This window comes from Squalius cephalus (genome assembly GCF_949319135.1).
Source record: "Squalius cephalus genome assembly, chromosome: 4".
Lineage (NCBI taxonomy): Eukaryota > Metazoa > Chordata > Actinopteri > Cypriniformes > Leuciscidae > Squalius > Squalius cephalus.
This window is the reverse complement of record NC_137125.1, coordinates 50,304,172-50,328,286: the sequence shown is the minus strand read 5'-3', so window position 1 is coordinate 50,328,286 and position 24,115 is coordinate 50,304,172. Positions and strand designations below refer to the sequence as shown.

Sequence of the window (24,115 nt, the reverse complement as noted above, 5' to 3'; positions counted from 1 at the left end):
TTACCTTTTTAGAAAAATCTGCTTCGTTTGATGCCTTTAGCTGATCATCTCTGTGTCTGTAATTACAGCTATTATTATTCTCCCTTGTGACTTCACTAGTCAAATCACTATTGTGACTGCATAATGGGACGTTATGTGCCTCGCTCGGATAATTGCTAACAAGAAAACAAGCAGGTCACTGTCGTCTTGGATGAAAATATCTATTTCATGGTTTAATACCGGACACGCTTTATCCAAATGCTCGCTGTTATCTAATATGTGGGAGCATCCCAAGGCCACATTGTAAGAAGAAAGTGTCTCGTAACAGTTGCCGCTGAATAATGTGTGTCACACAGCTGTGGCTTGCTGGTTTGTGTATGATGGCTTGAAATGCAATATGCGTAATATTGTGTTAGTTTTAATCACACAGTATGTGGCTACACCTAAAAGTCTGCTGCATTATGAAACCGGTGGTCATAATAGATTCGGAAAAGCCATGAGAGAAATAGCAATGACCGAATCATAAATGAATCATTAAAGATGTATTCACTGAATCACAAAAACATTCTTAATGATTCATTTAGAAATTAGACTGGTCCAATAAACGTTCAACTGGTCCAATGTCCAATTCATGAACAAATCATTCTTTTGAATATGATCTTTTCAATACATTTAGACATTAGATTGATCCAACTCACTTACTCTGTGATTCTGGTCTCAAATACTTTAGAAGACTTATATAACCATATAGCAAACAAATCACAGTTTTTTTTTGTAATATTTTTAATTCTTTTATGGCGTTTTGTGACTTTTTTAAGACTTTCATTGTGATTGCATGAAACAAAAGTTATACAGGTTTGGATTGACATGAGAGTAAGTAAATAATGCCAGAACTTTGGTTTTTGGTTGAACTATCCCTTTAAAGGGGAATGTGTAATTTCTGTACGGCTAATTGTAAAAAACAACAGCAGCTGTTTCCAACATATTTCCTGAAAACTGTCATTTCATTGTCCAGCCAAACAGGTAGTCTTCTACTCCAAACCCATGCCATTGGATGAGCCAGAAGTTGACACTCTAACAAATAGAGCGATATTGAAATAGCCAGTGTTTACACTTTTTAGGAAAATCAAACTACATTATAAATGACTTCTTTAAAGTAGTCTCTGCATGTTAAACTGGAGAAAGTATATTTTAACTCTCATATTTTAAGACTCATCAGTGAAGTTTACCAATGTCCCCAATTCATTTTTTGTGTGTTTTTTATATTAAAACACTAACCACATATTGGCCACATATTTATAAAAATATCAAAATGTTGCAGTTTGTGTGAATAAGCTCTGAATGTAGTCTTTGACTGGATTGGGGGATTTGAGTCTAATAATACCGACTGGGCACTTGAACAAGAAACCGAAAAATCTCGTCTTTCTCCACTCCGCAGACTGTGATTACACTGGATATATTTGACTGGTTTACTGTTTACAAAGGAGTGCTCAGTTTTGTTGTAAACCCAGTCCAGTGGGTTGGAGTGGCGCTGGACTTAAAAAAAAGAGAAAGAAGTGAATAACACACTTGTTTGTCTGGACGGCTGTCCTTGCTGTGTGCCATGAATTTCTTCAAAAGCTTTTGCCAACTTTCCCACTTTCCCTTTCTAAGGAACTCCTAGCGTATCTCGACTACGATTCAGCCGTACACATCAACGACAGTCGTCCGGGACTCGCCATGTCAGCAGCAAGAGGACGTACAGATCGACCACAGGTATGCTGAGACGTCTAGCCGTTGGTATTTCTTTGGGGGCTGCGACATGACATTCCTTATTTTCTTTCTCCTGATCTCTGTCCTTCTCTGTCCTCACGTCAGGGTGCAGAATGTTCTGTGTATTTAGAGGAAGGGGATCATGTATAGTTCTCTCTCATCTGAAGCATCACTCAAAGAATCCATCAAATATCAATTAGTGATGGACTGCAAAGGCAGACTGAACATTTAATGTACCCGAAGATCAACAAAACATGCACTTACCAAACTATTACTGGGGTCAGGAGGATTGTCACAAACCTATGACAACCAAGGCTTCTCAGGGAGAGAATTACAACACTCGGTTGGATGGAAACTGTAAATGTCCAGTAAAAAAAAAAAAGTCTGTTGAAGTGCAATTCTGGGGGGGAAAAAAGCTTACTAAAGGTCTATTTCTTGCATCATGATGTTTTTAGATGGCTCATAATCTCAGATGACAGAAATAGGCAATTCTGAATCTTTTCTTTTAAGTTTTTTGGAACTTTTTAGACCACCATAACTTTCATTTAGGAATAAAATACAGTTTGAAGTTCAGTTACTCGTTTGTTTTTTTCTTAAAGGGATAGTTCACCAAAAATGAATATTCTGTCATCATTTACTCTCATGTCGTTCCAAACCTGTACGACTAAATTTCTGTCATGTAAGACAAAAGAAGATATTTTTTGGTAATACTCAAGTATTATCAAATCCTTCATAAGGAATTACTAATTATTTGAAATAGTATTCTAAAGTGAAAAGCATGATAACTATTGTGTCACTCATTTATTTCTGTGTATGGTACAGTATTCTAAAGTGTTGCCACAATTTCAAATAACTATTTTCTATTTAAATACATTTTAAAATGTAATTTATTCCTGTGGCCAAAGCTGAATTTTCAGCATCATTACTCCAGTCTTCAGTGTCACATGATCCTGATTTGCTGCTCAAGAAACATGTCTCATTATTATCAGTGTTGAAAACAAGTTGTGCTGCTTAATATTTTTGTGGAGACTGATACAGTGTTCTGAAGTATTCTTTGACGAGTAAAAAGTTCAAAAGAACAGCATTTATTTAAGATAGACATCTTTTGTAACATGTCTTCGCTGTTACTTTTGATCAATTTAATGCGTCCTTACTGAATAAAAGTATTAATTTCTTAAACAAAAAAAATTACTGACCCAAACATTTGAACAGTATATTTTGCATTTTTATGCATTTTTTTTTTCCAGAATTTTCTTGTTATGGTGAACTTTCCCTTTAAGGTTTTATTCAATGACCTTTTCAGACATGTTTCTATTATTAGTGGCATATATTAAATTCCACTTCCTAGGGACAAATTCCTGCAGGATTTGTTTGTCATAGGACTATCCTTGCCTCACATCCATCTGCCAAGCATGTCCCATAAATGTCATATCTGCTGACTTGTTATTTTATAACAACATTATATTATTATGTTTAATAACACTTGCCCATGGCCTGAGCAGCAAAGACAAGTTATGAAACAAAGGTCTCAGTCCGGTCACTTGCAGCAGAACGACACAGAGAAGCGTGGATCGGCGGGTCTCCAAACTAATCCACGGTCATGACAGTGAGCTTGGGATCCCATTTCCTCTGGATTACACGGCGCTTGCAGGCAGGGTACTATATGATATTACAGAACACGTTGATCCCTGTGAAAAAGATTGCCGGATAATGCGCTGATTATAACAATGACCATGGGGGTTCATCGGATGTAAAATCCAAATCATCTGAACTTGGATATGTGTATTATGCGATAACATATATTATAGGGATCTTTTGACACATTTAAATGATTTGTGCATGTCTAAGCTGCATTTCTTTGGCAGTGCAATTTACATCTAATTCTCTCCAGTGTTTCCTTGTATTCTCTAATGAAACGTTTGGAGTGTTTTTGTGAAGTACAGGATGATGACTGGCATTTCTGGGAATTGGCTATACTACTCTTTGACCTGATGGCACATTGGTGCCACTTCGACCGGGCTCTATAGTGGGCAGTAGCACCTGATCTGGCATCTCTCACACTAGTGTGACACGTTTGAAAGCAACACAGCCACGTGTTGAATGCATTCCCTTCAACTTCGTGTCATTTTCCCCTGCTTTTTTACTTGCTTCATGACTGGGAGTGGACCACGTGTTGAAGTCATATTGAATTTCCGTGGAAATCCAAGCAACGCATAGATCTGTCTGGATCATGTCCCATGATGCAGTGCTGCTGTTGCAGTAACAATAAATACTCGAATGCACCGTGGAATTCTGGGAGAAATAAGTGTTTCCAGATGTGGGATGAAAAACAGATTTGCACACTTATGTTGTCATCTATGAAGGGGTCCTGTAAAGCAGTCACGTGATGAGATACAGTGCATTTTGTAGCACCATGTTTTTACTAGTAGCTATAATAAAACAAACGTGCAATTTTTAAGTTTAATATGTAGTTTGATGATTTTGAAACTTCAAACGAAGGCAGATAAGAGTGATGCAGTCATGAGGTTTACACTGAAGGCCATTGAAGGTTATGTAAGTGCATTAAACAGGGTTATTGGTAATTAGGTTTGTTTGCTATTATAATAATAACACACTGGTTAATGTTTAGCTCTCCTCCTCTGATCACAGTCGCCTGTCTGCTAGATGTCTGGTCACCACAGTGACAGTTGGACACAGATATAGTTCATGTGTAGATGAACACAGATGCATGCCCACTGACTTGATGAAGACATCTTCTCAAAGTCACAATCAGAAATAGTAGGAGAAATGACTGATTTTATAAGCTTTACTAAAAAGGCTATTCTTTATCGCATTTAGCTTTAAATAATAATTTACTGTATATAATGACAAGCAAAATGGGTCTTCTATTAAAGTAAGAAATATTTTTTGAATTTGACTCCCAGTCATAAAATGGACTGGAAAAGCTGAAGACTTTTGAAGTTAATTCTGTCTGGACTCATTTTTATATAGAACACTTACTCATAGACCACGTTCACACAGCAACAAAATACGGTTGTCAATCCTGTATTTGAGTCCATAATTCGGTTACGTTCACCCACAGTTCAGTTCTTTACAGGAGTGACAACCGCATTCTATTGAATGTTAGAATAGAATTCTATTCAGTTATAACTGAACTCACACACGTACATTTTTATGACTCACAACTGCTTTCTTGGAAAACCCTTGCGGGTTTTCATGTGTGGTTTTGGTAACACATCTATGGAGATATGAGCTATGTGTCATCTGAATGTTTTAATTTCCCAGTGTGAATTAAGACATAAAAAATCTATAAAAAAGCTATAAAGGTTTATCTAGCTTAAAGTCGTCATGAAACAGAAGTTGCAAAAGTCTCTTCTTCCCTATGTACTGTGATATATCCAAGTAAAATGGGTTCTCGAACAAGAAAATACGTAGGGCGGTACTTGATTTTGTCCATCGGGAATTGATTGGATAAGTAGTGGTTTGCTATTGGTCGATCTCATGTGAGTGACAGGTTGCTCTACCCTCTCGTCAGCATTTTTCATCTCTAAAACATTTCACACATTTCTGGGAATTTTTGGTATGTCACTGAGGTCATGCATGTGCAATATATACAGGGACACTGTGAACCAATAGGTCACGACGTGCCCTAGATTCAAGCCTGATGGGGTCCTCAAGGGTCAAAGCTATCAGAATGAGATATGCGAAGTGCATATTCCCTCACCTGTGGGAAGGGGTAATGGGGCCGCTTTCACAGGGGCCTCCTGGTGAGAGATCTCACAGACGACACGTTGCACCAGCCTGTGAACACATCCGTGACCACCCCGTAGTCACGATAAGCTCTTTGATAGAATGGTTAAAAAGTAACAACTGAAAGAAAATTGAAACTGGCACAGTTCTGCTGTTGCCGTGTCTCTAGAGAATGTTTGCTTAAAGATATCGACTGACACTACAACCATATTTGAATGAATAACGCCCTAACCTGAGGTTGTGTCACATCTGTGATGAAACACCTTGATCTTCTTGATTTAGTGTCCTAGGGACAACATGTTTATTGCTTTGTGGGTTTGACATGATTCACAATTCTGCAGATGTTTGCGTTATAAGCACTCTTAAGCAGTGAAGAATTATAAAGCAATATTTCAAATAATTGCTGTTCTTTTGAGAGTTCTGATCAAAAATCTGAACTTTGTGTAAACTTTTTTTTATTTTTTTAAATGTATCATATTTTTCACAAATATTAAGCAGCAACTGTTTTCAACATTGATAATAATAAGAAATGTTTCTTGAGGACCAAATCAGCATAATAGGCCGTTTACACTTGGCATTGAGAAGCGTTTTCATCAATCTAACTACCAGAGGACGACGCTAAATACAGATGTAAATGAGGTCAAAAGAGCTTGTCCACTTTCGACCACTTCCAGAGGTATTTGAAAACGCATTAGACCGGATTGCTTTCGTAGTGTAAACACTCATGTGGTCGAATGCATTCAAACAGTCACTAAAGACCGTCTACTCTTCCCCTACTGACCTAATGTGTAAACATTATGGGAAGCGCACTAGCCATACAGGATTTAAACTTTGACGATTGAAGGCCTAAGTTAGGTTTGAAGATGAAAAAAGTTGGAAAACATTAGAGAAACATATAATGTGATGAACTACACCTGTGAACTTCTCAAACGCCAGTAAAGTTCAGACAATTGTAAGCGTAGCTTAAGTGTCCAAATAGTTTTATGGCTACTGTAGATCTCAAGACATAAACACTTTGGTCTGGTTGTTTTCATATAACAGGCATGTGTAGCTCTTCTTTATCAGGATTCACTGGTATGACACACACATGGCACTGCTGGGCGACTGTTTGAACATGGCTTGTCACTGACAGCATGATTGATCGTTCATGGGTCAGCTGTCAGTTTAAGTTACTTTATCCAGTCACATCTGTCTGCGTTTCTTCCTCGACAGCACTTCTCAGAGAGAAGGAGGGAAGGAAACACAGCGTTCTTTAGTGGTCCAAACCAGTGGGTGCTCCGCATTGAAAGGCAGGAAAGCCCTGGAGGAAAGTCTCATGCTGAGATGTCACATGTGGAAGCAAAACATGTGGGGTTTTCTGGGGTCATGCCTTCTGCTTCCAAATTAAATTCTTTGGGAACCATATGCACCCCTCCCCCCCGTACACACACGCGCACACACCCCTGACATTAAGGCTTTTTTCCAAAGACTCAGCAGAATCATCATGTTGCCTTCTAGTCAAGTCAAGTCACCTTCATAGAGCTATATTCAATGCTTCACAAATATGAGAAAAATTTGTAATTAATAGTAATTTCTCGCTAGAAATTACATCAAAAGTGGAAAACACAAACTGACCACCAACCACAACCTTCAGATGCCATCTTTCTTTTTTAGCTTAACTTTTTTGGAATGGAACACAAAGGATTGTGGGATATCAAAGGCAGCGGAGGATACATCTATATGCTGCCTTCAAAAATCGATCAGATGAAGGTATTTCAGGAGACAGGAAGTGAAGGTAACATCAGATTCGGACGCAGCCGTAATCTTCAAAAAGAATGCAATCCCAGAATGCATTGCAACAGACTCAGTAAAAATATTGGCTACTCATTTACTTAATATGTGCTGCGTCCCAATTATACTATGCCCTAAAAGTAAGCATGTTTTTGTGAAGAAAAAGTACATACTTTTGAGTGTGTAGCACCGCTCTGTCGCCCTGTCAGTCATCTTGTCGCAGTTAAAATCCTCCACATTCAGTTTCAAAAATATAGATGTATTTAAAAAAACATACTTCCACATTATATAAAAAGCATATGTGTGAGATTATATAACTATTTCCTGTTATATAACCTTTCCCTCTGGAAGCCTCTTCTTCACAGACTCTCGGCCGATGTGTTTTTACTATGCTAGGATATGCATTAACCTGTGTTCTTTAGCCACAAAGAGTAACTCATACTAAGAGAGGCATGTCTGTTAAACATGGTGTTGGGCTGCTCCAGACTTTAATATGGGTGTGGATTTAATACCTTAGTCCCATACGACACTGTCCAGGATCCAGGAGCCTGTTCGTCTAAAGAGTCCAGCTGCTTTAATGGCTGATTGAAAACATGTTTGAGTATAAGGCACAGTGAGTCGATTGTGGGTTTTAAACCAGTGAAAAAAAGGTGTCAAATATTTTTTATTGGAGATGTGTTGTGGTCAACAGGCGGTGCTTGGATAGTATTTAGACCCTAGACCACAAAGCAATGCTTTGTAAACCAATTCAAGAGCGTTTTCATGCTGGGGGCCAAACAAATGTCATGACCTTGGGTTTCCATGCTCTTCATCCAACTGAAATTAATTTTCCAGATGAATACACAAACAAACGTGAAATTCAGAAGCTTGTTTAATAAGAGTGGCCCATTTGAGGCTGTTCACCATAGTATAGTCAGCACACATGTGTCTGTGACTGTTTGGCATCCGTCCATCCTGATGTCAGGAGAGACGCTTGATGTATTCTGAGATTATTTATGTTGCCTGTTTGACTCATACAGATGCCTTCCTGTCCCTGGGAACACACACTGCTCTCTGATTGATGTGAACACGCAAATGCACAAAAACATTTCTATTTTTCTATGTTTCGTTTGAACAGTTTTATTTTTTGCCACTTAGTTCTTCTGTTTTTGAGGTTCACAAAGGAATCGCTGCATTGTTGTATTTTAATAAACAGAATGGAATTCCCATGGCAGCTGAGAATCACAATAGTTGACATTTTAACATTAAAAAAATATGTATTTAAAATAAATATGGCAAAAATCACATTTTTTAAAAAAAAACAATACATATTAATATTCTGTGTGCAATTATTTCCCATTTATTCCACATGTTGTTAAGTCTTCAAATTTAATAGTTTTTAGAGAATCATATTTATACTATATATGTATGTGTTTAAAATTAATATGCCAATTTACAGTATAACAATTTAATAAAATAGCAATACTTCTTTTAAAAAAAAAAAAAAAAAAAAAACATTTTTAATTTTTAGAGCACTAAATAGGATAAAAAAAATAACATCTAAAGAAACATCTGGAACTAAAATGACACTTTATTAAAACAAATATAAAAAGGTCCAGGCAACATCTGAGCTATAATATTTTGCTCCACTCGGTTTCATAGTTCTTTTCTCCCTCTGTTTTTTTTAAGCTTCTTGTTCCCCTGCAGGACAAAGTTGGTAATGCATGAGACCATGAACACCCCCAGTAGAAGTATCTCAGACACTACATGGCCTTCAGAGCTGGATGAGTCATCACAGCCCCATAAATCTGAAGTCAGCGCGCCCAAGAGATTGTTCTCAGCACAGACACAGGCAGATAATAAAGCCTAATGTGTTTTTCAGGCACTCCAGCAGTCATTTGACAAACTGGACGTTCCATAATATGACACCAGTGCTTTGAGATGCTTCCACTCACACACACACACACACACACACACACACACACACACACACACACGCACACACACACACACACAGGGTCATGAAAGGCCTGTCTCCCTCCAGCTGTTTGTCAACTCATTGACCAGCAGAGCAGGAATTTGCACTCACATTTCTAGCTGTTTCAACTGTATTATTCAGTATGAAAGACATTCCAGCCCATGTGACTACAGCAGCCATGACTAAAGCAGTCAGCCGTTTCGGGGCTTTCCAGAGCTGCTGCTGCCCAATCTAGGCCATTTTGCCTTTTTGATGCCATGCCATACCAACACTATCCCAACCACACCCCTCCATAGACACACATATTCACACATAGTCTAACTTTAGAGTGTGTTAACCTAAAGAGACAATTAAAGAGCACTGGTATAATGATATAGCATAGTGTATAAATCTGAGTAACTTCGAGGTCAGTCTGACAGGGCAAAATGCCTGCAGTATAATCATCTATCATTTTGAATGTGCTATAAAAAAAAAGAAAAATTATCTGGTGCCCTCTTTTATGATTACAGGCCAGTGATGATAATGAGAGAATCGTGGACATTTTTAACAAGTGGGGAAAATGGGTTGTTCCCACTGTAAATGTGCACTTTTATCTTATAGCTTGTTGCTAGGATTGGAATACAAATATATGCCATTGGATACAGTTAAAACCAACATAAGATTTGGCATGGTAATAGAAAGATACAGGTTTATCAGAAAAATTAAATTCATTAAATTAAAAATATAAACACAATAAAAAAAGCTATATATTTAACGATATATTAAAATATATTTAAGTACAAATAAAATCTTAGTTATAGTAGCCTATATGAATTTCTAATTTCTCTTTTAAATCCCATGCCATGTTTGTTACAATGTAAAAAATGATCGATTGATTTAACTCAAAAAAGTGAGGAAACTCGTTGCCTTAAAATTATTAAGTAAAGAACTTGTGAACTTGACATTCAGTTAAGTTTATTGAGTTTATATACTCAATAATTCCCAAAACAGATTTTCTCCCTTTTTTGAGTCAACTGATCACTGTTTACAGTGTAAAATAATAATAATAAAGAAATTAATAAAAATGATAATAAATGTAATATAATTTTTTTTATTAATGTTAAACTTTAACTTACATTAAATTAAATAAATGTTTACATTTAATAATAATAATAATAAAAAAAAGAAACCTTCTAATATCTCTTTCACTTTCTAAGCTAATATCCAAGCTAATAAGGGTTTTCTAAACACATATCCATACTTTACAGTCAGTAATGTGAAATAAAACAAAAATAAAATAAATTGGATAATAGGAATCGGATGATATGATACAAATATATTTAATTATATATTTAATTAAATGAAATGCCATTTTACATTTATTTTTTAAATTTCATTTAATTTTACTTTGAAAATGTTTTAAATAAATTAAACCTTTTTTTTTTTCTTTTTTTTTTCGCTCTCCATGCCACACAGCCAAACTTTGTGAAACACTTATGTCACTTTGTAACACAGATTTGGTCTGGTCCAGTTTTCTGAGGTCATCATGTTTTCATAGGGAGGGACAACACAGAGAGCTCAGGGGAGATATAGAAAAAGCGAGGGAGGAATGGAGAGAGAGAGAAAAAGCTGGGTGATAAGATGGTGCTGGAAAACTGAACTGACAAACACAGACCTCCGCCCTGAGCTCAGGAACCTGCTCCACACATCCTCTACTCTTCCATTTACATCTCTCCTTTTCTCTCTTTATTATTGTTTCCAGGACAGATAGGGACAGAGAGAGCCCTGAGCCGAGTGCTGCAGATAAACTGGTTATCAAAGGACAGAGGAGGACAGTGTGTGTGTGTGTGTGTGTGTGTGTGTGTGTGTGTGTGTGTGTGTGTGTGTGTGTGTGTGTGTGTGTGTGTGTGTGTGTGTGTGTGTGTGTGTGTGTGTGTGTGTGTGTGTGTGTGTGCGGCTACAGTATTGTGCATTCTGCATGTCATTTCTAAAGCAATTTTTAGAGACTGTGTGTGTGTGTGTGCGTGTGTGTGTGTGTGTGTGTGTGTGTGTGTGTGTGTGTGTGTGTGTGTGTGTGTGTGTGCGTGTGCGTGTGTCATTGCTGGACTGGTCTTGGGTTAGTGTGAATATCATGACCCATTTTGTAGAAGTGACACCCCAGCTCGCTGTATCCCAAAAAAACCCAGCAGAACACACTCAAACACATTTGTAAATGAGGACAAACTTGTATTGTTTTAATATAAACAATACACTTTTATATAAAGCTACTATAATCATAATGATAAACTGTAAAAAGTAATTTTTTAGTGTTAGAAGAAAAAAGGTATATATGTAAAAAACAAAAAACAACAAAAGTGTTTATGTTTGAGTTTACCAATTGAGGACGTCCCCAAAGGGACGTTTGGTCAGATTTAGCTCACTTTTGGGGACAGTTTTGTCTCCGAGCTATAGTTTAGAACACACACATTCCCAATCCGCTCATGTCATGTAGTTCACTTCAATGACAAGCCACTAAGGCACCGTATCGGATCATTTACTCGTCCTTGTGTCACTACAGGAAATATAAAGGATGTTTGGTGGGTACATGGGAAAGAGAAGGTAGGAATTTTATCCTGAAGCTTAAAGAGTAAAGTAAACATTTCCTGTTCTATAACTCCTTTTTGACACAGTGGTTTGACAAGCAGACCAGGGTCAGGGATGATATTAGCATGAATTCTTTAAGAGAAGTGTCTCCCTTGGGCTCCATATGAATTTGCATGTATTATACTCTGCCAAACAGGGTGTGTGTGTGTGTGTGTGTGTGTGTGTGTGTGTGTGTGTGTGTGTGTGTGTGTGTGTGTGTGTGTGTGTGTGTGTGTGTGTGTGTGTGTGTTTTATGACACCCATGATTGTAATGCTCAGAGGTTGGCTTTTCCATCTCATTGAGGTCTCATTTATACCTTTGCTTTAAATGTCGGTGTATGAATGAGTGAGTGAATGGGTGAATGTGAGGCTATGTAAAGCGCTTTGGTGGCCATAGGTCTGTGAAAGCGCTATATAAATGCAGTCCATTTACCATTTACCAAATGTATCTTCTAAACGCAAAATAAAATAGACACAATTGAAACAAATGTTGATATGTTACAGTACGCGTATTAAAAGACCAGTGAATGATTTCTGAGAAACACTGTTGATATTTGATTTCTACCCAAACAAACACACCGATCCCTTCATTGCTCCGCCCCCAAAATACATGAACACGCAATACACAGTGGATGTCTCTTTATCATAGCTCAAGTGAAGCAAAACAATGCTTCACGAAAAATAATGTGAAGATGATGAACGAACAACAATGAAGAGTACATAGCCTACAGTTTATACAAGCAAGAGATGGTTGTTAGTCGCCAGCAGCTCCAGACACACAATGATGCTCAAAGCTGGCCTGTTACTAGCTAACATTAGCCTGGAAATCCAGACCTAAATCTGAAAGACTAACGGTCTGGCATCGACTAATGAAAATCGCCCAGCTCGAGGGGCGGCACCAAGCCTGCATTTGAAAATCTCACTGCACGCAATTGAATAACACTACGACCAATCACAACAAGCCCCATACGCTTAGCTACCAGCGGAGCTAACTGCTAGATTAGACTCTTGCCGTATCCGGTCTGCAAAACAGCAAAAACGCCCTTCTTGCAAAGGAACGATTCGAGCGCCGTCTTCTGTTCCTCTTTTAGATAAAAAGCCAAGTCTAACTCGTTCATTGTAGCGGCCAAAGCCGTTTCAAACAACTGGTGTTCATCCATAGCCATCTTGCAATGTTTACTAATGACTTTGACGTCACAGCGCTGTCGTCTTCTGTTTAGCTCGCCTCTGGCCCGCCTATATCAGATAACCTGATGTGATTGGTGGAGCTCGGATACAATGGCATATTTAATGAGCATCATTACTCGACGCCAGAGTAAACTCGCTGAGCAAATTCAACTTGTGCTCTCGCGAGAACTCAGGATTACCACAACAACAGCATATCTTGGTTCTTTGAAACCTGGCATATCAATATATGGAGCAGAAACAACACAACCTCTGCGTTCCAGTTTCAGGTTTCTCCAGCACTGGAAAGCTTTATTGCGTCCTAAAGCTCTTGCCTGCTCATACCAGTTTCCAGTGATATTCCTCTGATCTTTTCTCTTTAATGTCTCTCAGCCATTTCTCTGTCTACAGTCTTTCTTCAAATGTCTCTCTCTCTCCTCCCCCCATCATGAGTGTATACACCCCTACTGCTGATTGACTATAAGTGTGTTGTGTTGACATATTGAAGACTCATCCTTCACTCACTCATTTTGTCCAATTAAATGCTTTCTAGAATGAGAATTTCCCTCCCTCTTGTAACAACTACTGTACATCTGACCATATAAAGTAGCAAATCATTTTCTGTAAAAACAAAGCTGTTAGCATGTCCTTCCCAATCAAACTTCCCGTTTTAACAGAGGAAAGTTGTTTTCTACTATGGGTTCAGTAATTATATAATGTTTTTTTGTTTTTTTCATGACGGCAAGAAGAAGCGCATCACTGAAGGTTATGAGTGAAAACACAATCACAGTTTAACAGAAAACACATTTCCAACCTTTTAGACCGCCCACAGAAGTGAATTCTGGGAAGTGAAAATGGTCTAGTCAGTAGGAGTCAGACAGAAAGAGTGAGGGGTGTTGTGGGGCGATAAACCTTACATTTGCTTTCATATGTGTGTGATTGAATAGAAAGAGAGAAATAAAAAAACGTGTTTAACTGTGGTGTCTGCATGTATGGACTGCTTTATATTTGGTGAGCTACGACCTCAAAAGAAGAACCAGCACTTTTTTTCTATTCACTATTTCTGCTTCTAAATTGTCTTTTTTCTCAGCCTCTATTTAGCCACATCCGCATGACAAATTCAAATTAAGTCAACCACAGTTAATACACAAACCCCTTCCTCTACCCGTGTGAAAACAGCACACATGTTCCCAACCTCCCATATGAACACAATAGCAGCAGAAGTGACACACTGGAGAGTCACAGTGGCAGGAAGTCAGTGCAGGTGATAGTGTGTTTATGTGCAAGTTACTCAGCGACTTTTTAATAGTTTATTACAGATGCACAGTGTCGTTTTAGAGACATATAATCTGAAAGGAATGAATCTTAATTGTTTTAAAGGAGAAGTTCACTTTTAAAATGAAAATTCTGTCATTATATACTCACCCTCATGTTGTTTCAAAGCTGTATGAATTTCTTTCATATGCTGAACAGAAAGGAAGATATTTAGAAGAATATCAGTAACCAGACAGTTTTTGGGTCCCAATGACTTCCATAGTAGGAAAAAAATATACTATGGAAGTCATTGGGACCCAAAAACTGTCTGGTTACTGATATTCTTCTAAATATCTTCCTTTCTGTTCAGCAGAAGAAAGAAATTCATACAGCTTTGAAACAACATGAGGTACCTTTAAGTACTTTAATAAATTTACAGCCATATCTATCTATCTATATATCTATCTATCTATCTATCTATCTATCTATCTACATCACCATATCATCATCATTGTGAATATGTGAATGTGAATGAGGTCATGCGGTTCTTCAGGTGTGACAGCTGCCGCGGGCTCAGTGGGCGGGAAGGGGCGTGTCCCATCGCACCCTCTCTGCCCCCACTTTCCCTGTGTTTAATATGAAGTGAAGATGTTCCAGTGTTTATAGCAACTGTCATTATAAACATAGCGTGACCCTCTACCAATATAAACAGCCCACAATAAGCCCCACGGATAACTTCACTTAAACGTAGAAAGAAATCTGTTATTGCACAAATGCAGACATGCTGTCAGTGATAAAAGGCCCGGTTTTATTGGTTTAAACAGACTAAAACCGTCCATGTGAAGTTTGTTAAACACTCTCAAAAGCACTTATTTTCTCAGTGAGGGAATAAGCAACAGTTGGACATCAGATTTATACTTTAGTATACTTAAGTGATAAAGTATAAAGTGCAAGGCCTTCATTGCCCTTCCGTTTTGTAAAAAAATAAAAATACTGCATAACAAAGACGTTATGTTACAATACAATGAAGGCTACTACTACTACATAATAAAAACAAGAAGTTAATAAATGAAACTTCCATTTTAGATACAATATTGAGAGTTTGTCAGTTCCAAATGAAGACGAAGCAGGATGAACCGTTAAGCATCTTCAAACAAACATAAGCCCCTTTCACACAGAGATTGCGGAAAATACACGGATAATGTGTCCAGGATAACTCCTCTTCGTCATTTCTACACGAAAACGAGTCCATACTCCCCAGTAGCGCCACTGGGTTTGCTGTAGCATAGGTTGTAGAAAGGCCCGTGTGATGGCAAATGCATCATTACGGTCCTGGCTTTTGTTCACACAGGGCGCGTTCTGGGACTGATCCCGGCAATGTTACTAGGTCCCCATCTCGGCATCCATCCCGGCATCAATCCCGGGACGTGTTTGCGTTCACACAGAAGGCACTCTAGCAATTTAAGGCAATTTCCCGGGATCAACGTGCTGTGTGAAAGGGGCTATATACTGGTGTATGTTCCTTAATGAATCTGGACGAATTGGTTGAGTGAATAATACAACGACTCACTTATAAAAGCGGTGCATTTGTCATTTCAGCTGTCTCATTTCAGAAAAGCAACCGTTATAAAAATGTTAATTACGTAAATTTTTTTCTTACTTTGGAATGCAATGGTTGCTTTTCTGAAATGAGAGCCTAGATGACGTATGCGGCTGACAAGTGCGACAAGTTCTTAGTTCAAGAACTAAAAGCAAATGATTCACTCATAAAGACACTCCTAAAGTCACCTGTCGCCACCTACTGGTAACCATTTAACCTGTAGAAAACAATGCTTTAAAAATCTGTTAAATCTTGTACATTTCCCATTTTGAGTCTTACATTTTTTTTTTAAATAAAATTATCATATTAGGCAAAACAAACTTGAATAGGGCAGTATAAATGTGAAATATTGACTCTCTCCGTTTTCTTATTATACATCTTTAAATGTTTGTAATGCTTCAAGTGAATGTAATGTTGTAATACTCCATATGTTCTTTATCCTCTACAGTTGCTGGGTAACTTCCCAGAATTCCCTTAAATTCCCTTAAATTCCCAGAATACTCTGGGCCCCAAACGACCTGTCAACACATTCCTAAAGCTCCATTCACTCTCTAATTGGCTAGAATGCCATTTCATCCTGGCCCTGATTGGCTCACTTCAGAAAGTTCTGAGGCAACATAACTTTACCAGCTCTGTTTACATGGATCCCAGGTTGCCATGATGACATTGATCGTTAATGTTGCCATATAGTGGGAGTTTTGACAGTTCTGACATATGTTTATGTAACTGCACTTGTTGATTTATTGTGACATTTCTTCACACTCTGATATTTTTATCTCTGATTCAAGGCAGAGAAATTGAGGTCAAAGGTCATGCTATACAGGCCAGAATGTCCAACAGGAAGGAAGTCTGTATTTTATAAATGCTTGAAGGGCAAAACATAATGTCAGGTCTTTACATTTTGCACTGTTGCCACAGGTTAGTGAGTACAGTAGCTTTCATATCACCCCTTGTATCCCAAACGTAAAAACCGGTTTTAAATCCATCGTCACATAATCCTGGCATGTCAGAGCACAGAACGGCAGAAAATTCTTGTAGTCATAAAATCTCACAATATCATCGTAATATGAATCCAGTAGAGAAAGAGAGACCTTTGTTTTTCAGCACTCCCCATACCGCAATAAAGAAGGAAAGGGCTTTTATGACAATCTTTCATAACTACTCCTGCCTTTGGGGACAGCATCGTTCCAATGCTTCCTTTGTTTTGAAGGTTTTAATTGACCAGGGTTACGCCATTGAAAGTAAACAGAATTTATTCTCAGTTCATGCCGCTGCTGGTTTAAAAATGTGAGTGGCTCATACAGTAACTTGAAAATGAATGAATGAAAGAAAGGAAATAGAGAGCAAAATAGATCTGACCCAGCGGCCTGGCGATGTGACCGTTTCCTGACTTCAAAATAATACTTCATTCACAGACTAAACAAATTTCCCACTACAAAAATGTACTGGGTCATTGCTGGTGTTTTTATTCAGTTACAGTATTTTCCCCTTTTAAAGGGGCTATATGTAGATTTCAGCAACCCTTGTTATAAACGACACATGGGTGGCCATTAAGTAAACTGCAGCCAACAACTTATTGCTGCTGATCGTGCATATACAGCGGGGGAAATAAGTATTGAACACGTCACTATTTTTCTCAGTAAATATATTTCACTCCTCTGTCAGAAATCTTGCGAGGAGCACTGGTCGAGGCAAATTTATGGTGAAATGATTGTCTTTCCACTTCCGTATTATGGCCCCAACAGTGCTCACTGGACCATTCAGAAGCTTAGAATGGCGCCTATAATGCCATCATTATGTTTTGCAACAATTAGGTTGCGAAGGTCTTGAGACAGCTCTTTGCTATTACCCATCATGAGATGTGTCTTGTGTGACACCTTGGCAATGAGACCTTTTTGTAGGCCATCATTTGGGACTGAACCAGCAGTTATTAATTTCCACTGACAGGGGGCTGGATTGCTTTTTAATTACTGTAAGTTTTCAGCAGTTGTCTTGGCTTTCCATGCCTTTTTGCACCTCCCTTTCTTCATGTGTTCAATACTTTTTCCCTGTGTCATTTCACATTATTACACATAACTTAATTTCTGAGCTTATTTGTTTTGGTTTCTTTGTATGTACTGATTCCTTGGGTTGTTATCAACATCTGGTGAAAATTTCATGTCAATAGCACCTTTGGAAATATATTTACTGGGAAAAATGGTGACGTGTTCAATACTTATTTCCCCTGCTGTATTTGTAAAAGCTCTGCTATTTACCGGCATCATCAACACATGAGGTAATTAAAATTACACTTTTAGGATAATTTGATTGTAAAGTATATTTGAAATCATTTTACCATACTTTCATCATTTATTTGTCCTATTTTTCTAATTTATTTGTATATTTTATTGTTTTACAGCAATTCTACGATAATCTAATCAAACAGAGAAATAATCACAAACAATTTCAATATTTATTGCTTCAATTATTATTATTATTTTAAATGATCATTTCCTCTACTGTACAGATTTATTTAATAAAGATTTAAAATAAAGAATACGTTAACCATGATGACAGAATATATGACAGAATAAAATGAATATTATAAAATAAATAGTTTTAGAGAGTCACACTGTAAAAAATAATTCCGTAAAAAAAACGGATAATGTACTAATAAATGTATTTATGTGTGTTTTTCTCTTTTCTGTGGCGAACAAGGTGTTTTCAAACCAGCATAGAGGGTTTGAATGTTTACAAGGACCCTCCTTCTTATCTGCATGTGTTGTGAGACGTGGTTGCCAAGAAGAAGAAGACGGAGCAAAAAACGTTATTTTTTTGAGTGAACCCTCCTCGCCCTTTCCCATTTGCTATTGGACGTGAGAGCAGCCAATGAGTGGGTGGGGAGGTGGACTTCCTGTGGGCCAACTACACGGGCCCCACATGTAAAATATTCCTGACCTCTCCCATGGTGTTTATTTTAAAAAGAAAAAAGGAAAAACGTTCCCCATCATTAAGGAAAACACTGAGCCTGTGCATGTGGTATTTGGACGCTTGCCTGGTCTTCGTTTTACTGTGCCGTGATTGGTGGAAAGGATTCCGTTTTTTTTCCTTACAAGACAAGCTCTTCATATGTCACATGTATGAAGCATGCATGTTTGTTCTGGTGTAGATAAGACATCTGCCCAAGGTCATGTGGATGTAGTTGCAATCTCTTTCAGTCCACATGTCTCTAACAGGTCCTGTAGACAGTGATAAGGGCACGTTAGGAGAGACAAGATTAAAAAGAGCAATCATGAAACACAGGAAGTGAAGCGCAAATGTTAAATTGATTTTGAGATTTGATAGAAAGGATTTAAGGGTGTAAGAGAGATTAGAAATGCAATATGAGCAAGAGAGGGTGTGGATGATGATTTTTAATAATAGTTTAGTGGGTTGAGAAAAAAAATCTACATGTATCATCAGTGTTTATTTGGCAGTAAAGTAGACTACATATTAGTCTTATTTTGGTAATGTACTAATTTTAGAAGAATTTTTTTATAATGTTATTTTTTTCTTAATTTATTATTATTTTTAAATAATAAAATATATCATGCAAAGAAAGAAAGAAAGAAAGAAAGAAAGAAAGAAAGAAAGAAAGAAAGAAAGAAGAAAAAAAGATGATTTAAATATCTAGCGCCCCCAAGTTGTATCTACAAAAAGAACATTGAAGATTGAAAGATTTATAGTAAAATGCTGCCATCTATTGGTAGCTACAGTGGTCAAATTCATGACTCATTAAAAGTCAGTGCATTCATTTATCGTGAAAAACCTTAAGAATATTCACAGTTTTTTTAGTGCATTTCATTAAACAGTCCATAAATTATGTTAGCCATCACCACAAACATCCATGTACACAGACTTTTTTTATATAAACTATTTTAATTTTATTGCATAAATCACAATATAGCTTGTGTGATATAATTGTTCTGTTTAAAGATTTGAATGCATACATTATATAAATGAATATTTATATAGCCTATTTATATTTTTGTGAATTAAATTAACTATTTATGTGTGGAAAAAATTGAGAATGTATTTGTTTTTGTTGAAAAAATAAATAAATAAAAATAGGTTGGAGTGTTGAGATGAGATGAGATTGCGTGAAAGAATTCTAGACATAATGTGCTCAGTAGTTTTGACATTTAAATGGGTTCATTCAGCCCTCTTCCATTTGCACTAAGAACTTCTCGTTCACGTTGAAGGATCTTATCTCACAGATAAAACCACTGCTGGAAACCACTGATATTTCTTCTAAAGATGAGGTTTGGTCTCTTGTTTTCCTCAACTGAAAAAAAAAAAAAAAAAAAAATGCTAGCACATTGTTAGGTAAATTAATTCATATGCAGTAGCCTATGCAAATGAGTCTGAAAATGCTTTAGGCCTACTTTACTTCGCCACCTGTGCCAACACTGCAAAGCTGCACATATGTAGGCTATAATGTCTTTATTACCCATGTGAGGCCAGCTTGTAACGAAACTTGAAAAACGAGACCTTCCCCGACTTCCTAGGTTGTCTATGAAAAACTGTAGACTGATTTTTATGTTAACGCAGCACCAAAGATTTTTTGTACCTTAAAATAATGTTTCCAAAATCGTTTCAGTGGTCCATCTCGTAACAGGGTGAACAGCACTTCAGCATTCGCTTTGCGACCCTCTATCGGCTATAACCGCACTATGCAAGTTTGCCAGATCGGGTAGCTGTTCCGCTTCCAACCTGTAGGGGAACCGAAGAGGAAAAGTGTTTTGGTGTTGCTTTAAGGACTCGGGATGTTTTTGCCTGGAAAATCAAAAGAATGTGACATTACGTGCGCTCCCGAGAGATGACACATGAACCGAATGCTTATAAATACAATACAACGTTCACCTAACGCCGTTCAGGATAATGCCGAAAGAGCCAGTATAGACCCTACTGTAAATTAATCATGTAATTGTGTCATGCAAAGAAAAAGGACTAATTCAAACTACAGCTTCACATAGCTATATCTACAGTCTTAAATATATTCTACTTCATAATCAAACTATCATAACAGTGTAATTGTAATGACCTAATCTAGGCCTACATGATGCCATCGAATTGCAGAGCTGGTGCAAACATATCATCGCTATGATCAGATGCTTTCGTTATCATTTTTGTAGCTATGTTTATTTTGTTATTGAGAGGAAAGCTCTCAGTAACACTTGAGAGCACATATAGCGAGCACCCTTCTGAGGCCTAAAATGACAAATGGGACACTCTACAGTCTCACGGACTTACTGGACACGCGCACGCGGCATCCATTGTAAGTCCACAAGACCGAAAGTGCATATGAAGTGTGCCATTTGGGACAGGGCCCTTGTGTCACAGTTGCTGGCTGCAGTTCACTTAACGGCCACCGGGGTTAAGTGGCGCTAATAGCACCAGTTTCTGAATCCTACATAGCCCCTTTTAATTGAATTCAATATTTAATTGAATGTAATATTTTAAGTTGAATTGATTTCTCTCTGTCAGCCCGCAGAACCTCTCAACTTGAACCACTATGCCACTAAGAAGAGTATAGCAGAGAGCATGCTGGATGTGGCACTGCTGATGGCAAACGCCTCTCAGCTGAAAGCCGTCCTGGAGCAGGGCCCTGAGTTCAAGTACTTCCTCACTGTCATCATCCTCATCGCTGCGTCACTCTTCTTCCAAGTGCTCGCAGGCGCTCTCTTCGTCAACATGGGTGAGCGTCAAATACATCATGCACAAAATCTGTCAGGGATTTTAAAGGGTTAATCAAAATGGATTTAGCAATTCCTATACAATCTTTCTTTTTCAGCACGCAAAAACCTCAATGATGTGGCCAATCAGAGGAAGCTGGACATAATGAATAATGTGGCCACAGGGCTGGTGTTTCTCACCGTCATCATCAACATCTTCATCACCGCTTTTGGGGTGCAGAAGACAGGTCTCTATCCTAAACAGTAAACTGTCTGTAAGATCCTAGGGGATTCTGTCTTGACATGTGAAAAAATATATCAAAGTTGAATATGCATGCTACAGTATAAGCAAACTGAGTTTTAATCAAGCTTGTGACTGTTTCTTTCATGTTTTTAATGGTTATGATGAAAGTCACATCCATTCATGAAAGATTTCCTCCTGGCTTTGATATTTGATATTTATAAGACACGATTATTTATAAGTCTTTTTTATTTATTTCTTAAGAGGGCATTATATTATACAGTCTATAAACATTCATTTATCCTAGACTGTCCAGTGATTTTATATTACCTAGAGGCAAAACTTGTATAACATGAATGCATCATCTAATAAGTGTTCTATTCATCCTGTCAATTGTAAAACTAATAAATGTTTATCGTGAATTACTCAACTGTTTGCCATCCAATTTGCTGTATTTATAATAGATAAATAGATAGATAGATAGATAGATAGATAGATAGATTCAGAAATCATTCTATGCTGATTTGCTTTTCACAATACATTTATCATCATCATCATCATCATCATCATCATCATCAATGCTGCTTAGTATTTTTGTGTATTTTTTTGTGTGGATTTAAAAAAAAATGAATTTTGCATTTCTTTGAAACTGAAATGTTTTGTAACATTATAAATGTCCTTACCTTCACCTTTGATCAATGTAATGCTTCTCTCATGCTTCTACAGGAAAAGCTATACTGACCTCTAGTGGAATATGAATATTTATATTAGCCAGGCAATTGGAAACGAGTAATAAAAACGAATAAATTACTTTCAGGCTTTAAATGTTAATTAAATTTGTCTTTTGGATTTATGTACACTAACTAAATCAAATACAAATAAATACTAATATTAATAATAGGTCAACATCAGACTGTAGAGTTCAAATAATGATGGGTTGTAAATAGAATTGGTTCAGTTGCTTTATTACATTGCAGTTTGGAAATGTTTTCAGTAAGAATGATGGTGTAATTTACTGACAATGATAATCTGATAACTCATTGCGAAAGAGACTAGAGGCTAATTTATAAACTGTTCTCGGTTAAAGGGATAGTTCACCCAAAATTCATTTACTAAAGTTGATCCAAACCTGTATGGATTTCTTTCTTCTGAACACAAAGGAAGATATTTTGAAGAATGTTGGTAACCAGGCACCCATTGACTTACAGCACATAGTTTTTTTTTTTTTCATACTATGGAAGTCAATGGCTACCGTCAACTGTTACCAACATTCTTCAAAATATCTTTCTTTGTGTTGTTCAACAGAAGAAAGAAATCCATACAGGTTTGGATCAACTTGAGGGGGAGTAAATGATGACAGAATTGTTATTTTGGGGTGAACTATCCCTTTAAGGGAACATCCCGAACCTGTTCATGGTCTATGAAACCTTTTCCTTCAGTCATGCTTCTGTTTCACAAGCAGAAATATCAGTCAAACCCCAAATTACACACAGAAGACTTCATCATGTGGGTATACACCTATATATGTGATTTATGATGAATAATAAATATTTTGGGTTTCTGCACTATATTTCACTAATCAAATAAAGCAAACCTGTGACACTCATGTGAATTCACTTGAATAAAATGTCATCTATTTCTTAATAAAAAAAGACAAAAATAGACCCACTGAATACAACCAGCACATCATCCTCTGTGTGGTGTGGAAGCGCTCGTGCACGGTCATGGAGGCCAGTGTCGGGAGCGCGCATCCCGGTTCGTTACGTCACTTCAAGCGCCCTGGCTGGTAGATCTGGCAAAGAGAGGAAGAAAACGACAGAAGTACTCTAAAACAGGGCTTTCCCCGCGGTTATCAGCTCTCAAAGTGATAACGGTCCGTCTACAACACTACATACAGGCACAGCCTTCTCACCAAACCGGACTAACCTCTTGTGAAATAAGGTAAGGAGCTTTTCAAAGTGAATTTCCTCAGCTGAAGAGTCTGAACTGCTCGGACACAGCCCATTGATAGTGTGGGATTACGTGGAGATATATCGGTATATTGCACACTGACGGTCTATATACGTTCGTATGTGCCCAGACAAACTATAGGGAAGGTAAATAAACCTGATATTTCTCAATATGCGCTCGAGAGACTGATAAAATAAAACGCTGTTGCGCCAGCAAGCAATGGAGGAACAGGGGGAGGGAAAAGAAGAAAAAAATACACATATATTCCATGTAGGAGAAGGAGCACAGGAGTCTCTTTCCAGTCTCTGGTTTATGAATCGACATAAACAGACAATCTGGACACTGTTGTGTGGTAAAAACCGCTGAGAATCCGTCCAAAGCTTCAGCCTCGGCGGTGTGAAGCT

General features: G+C 37.5%; 2 protein-coding genes across 13 annotated transcripts in view; both read left to right on the top strand.

Moving 5' to 3' along the window:
* The first annotated feature begins 1,588 nt into the window (after positions 1 to 1,588).
* On the top strand, positions 1,589 to 22,588 carry ninj2 (ninjurin 2). Its single transcript, XM_079869881.1, has 3 exons — positions 1,589 to 1,734; positions 21,333 to 21,543; positions 21,640 to 22,588. Exons 1-3 carry the CDS (start codon positions 1,699 to 1,701, stop codon positions 21,786 to 21,788), a joined length of 396 nt encoding a protein of 131 aa, XP_079726007.1. The 5' UTR covers positions 1,589 to 1,698; the 3' UTR covers positions 21,789 to 22,588.
* An 883-nt stretch (positions 22,589 to 23,471) lies between these two features.
* The window catches only part of erc1b (ELKS/RAB6-interacting/CAST family member 1b), a 202,286-nt gene continuing 201,642 nt past the window's right edge, over positions 23,472 to 24,115 (top strand). For all 12 annotated transcript variants that reach the window (XM_079868403.1, XM_079868413.1, XM_079868412.1 and 9 more), the window contains exon 1: positions 23,472 to 23,702. The gene's annotated coding sequence lies outside the window, so the exon portion shown is untranslated. The remainder of the gene's footprint in view (positions 23,703 to 24,115) is intronic.

Bases quoted from the DNA above. Each gene is read 5' to 3' on its own strand.
- ninj2 (XM_079869881.1), top strand. From the start codon at position 1,699: ATGTCAGCAGCAAGAGGACGTACAGATCGACCACAG. The intron at 1,735-21,332 runs GTATGCTGAGAC...TCTCTCTGTCAG, and splicing joins GACGTACAGATCGACCACAG to CCCGCAGAACCTCTCAACTT. The intron at 21,544-21,639 runs GTGAGCGTCAAA...TTTCTTTTTCAG, and splicing joins CGCTCTCTTCGTCAACATGG to CACGCAAAAACCTCAATGAT.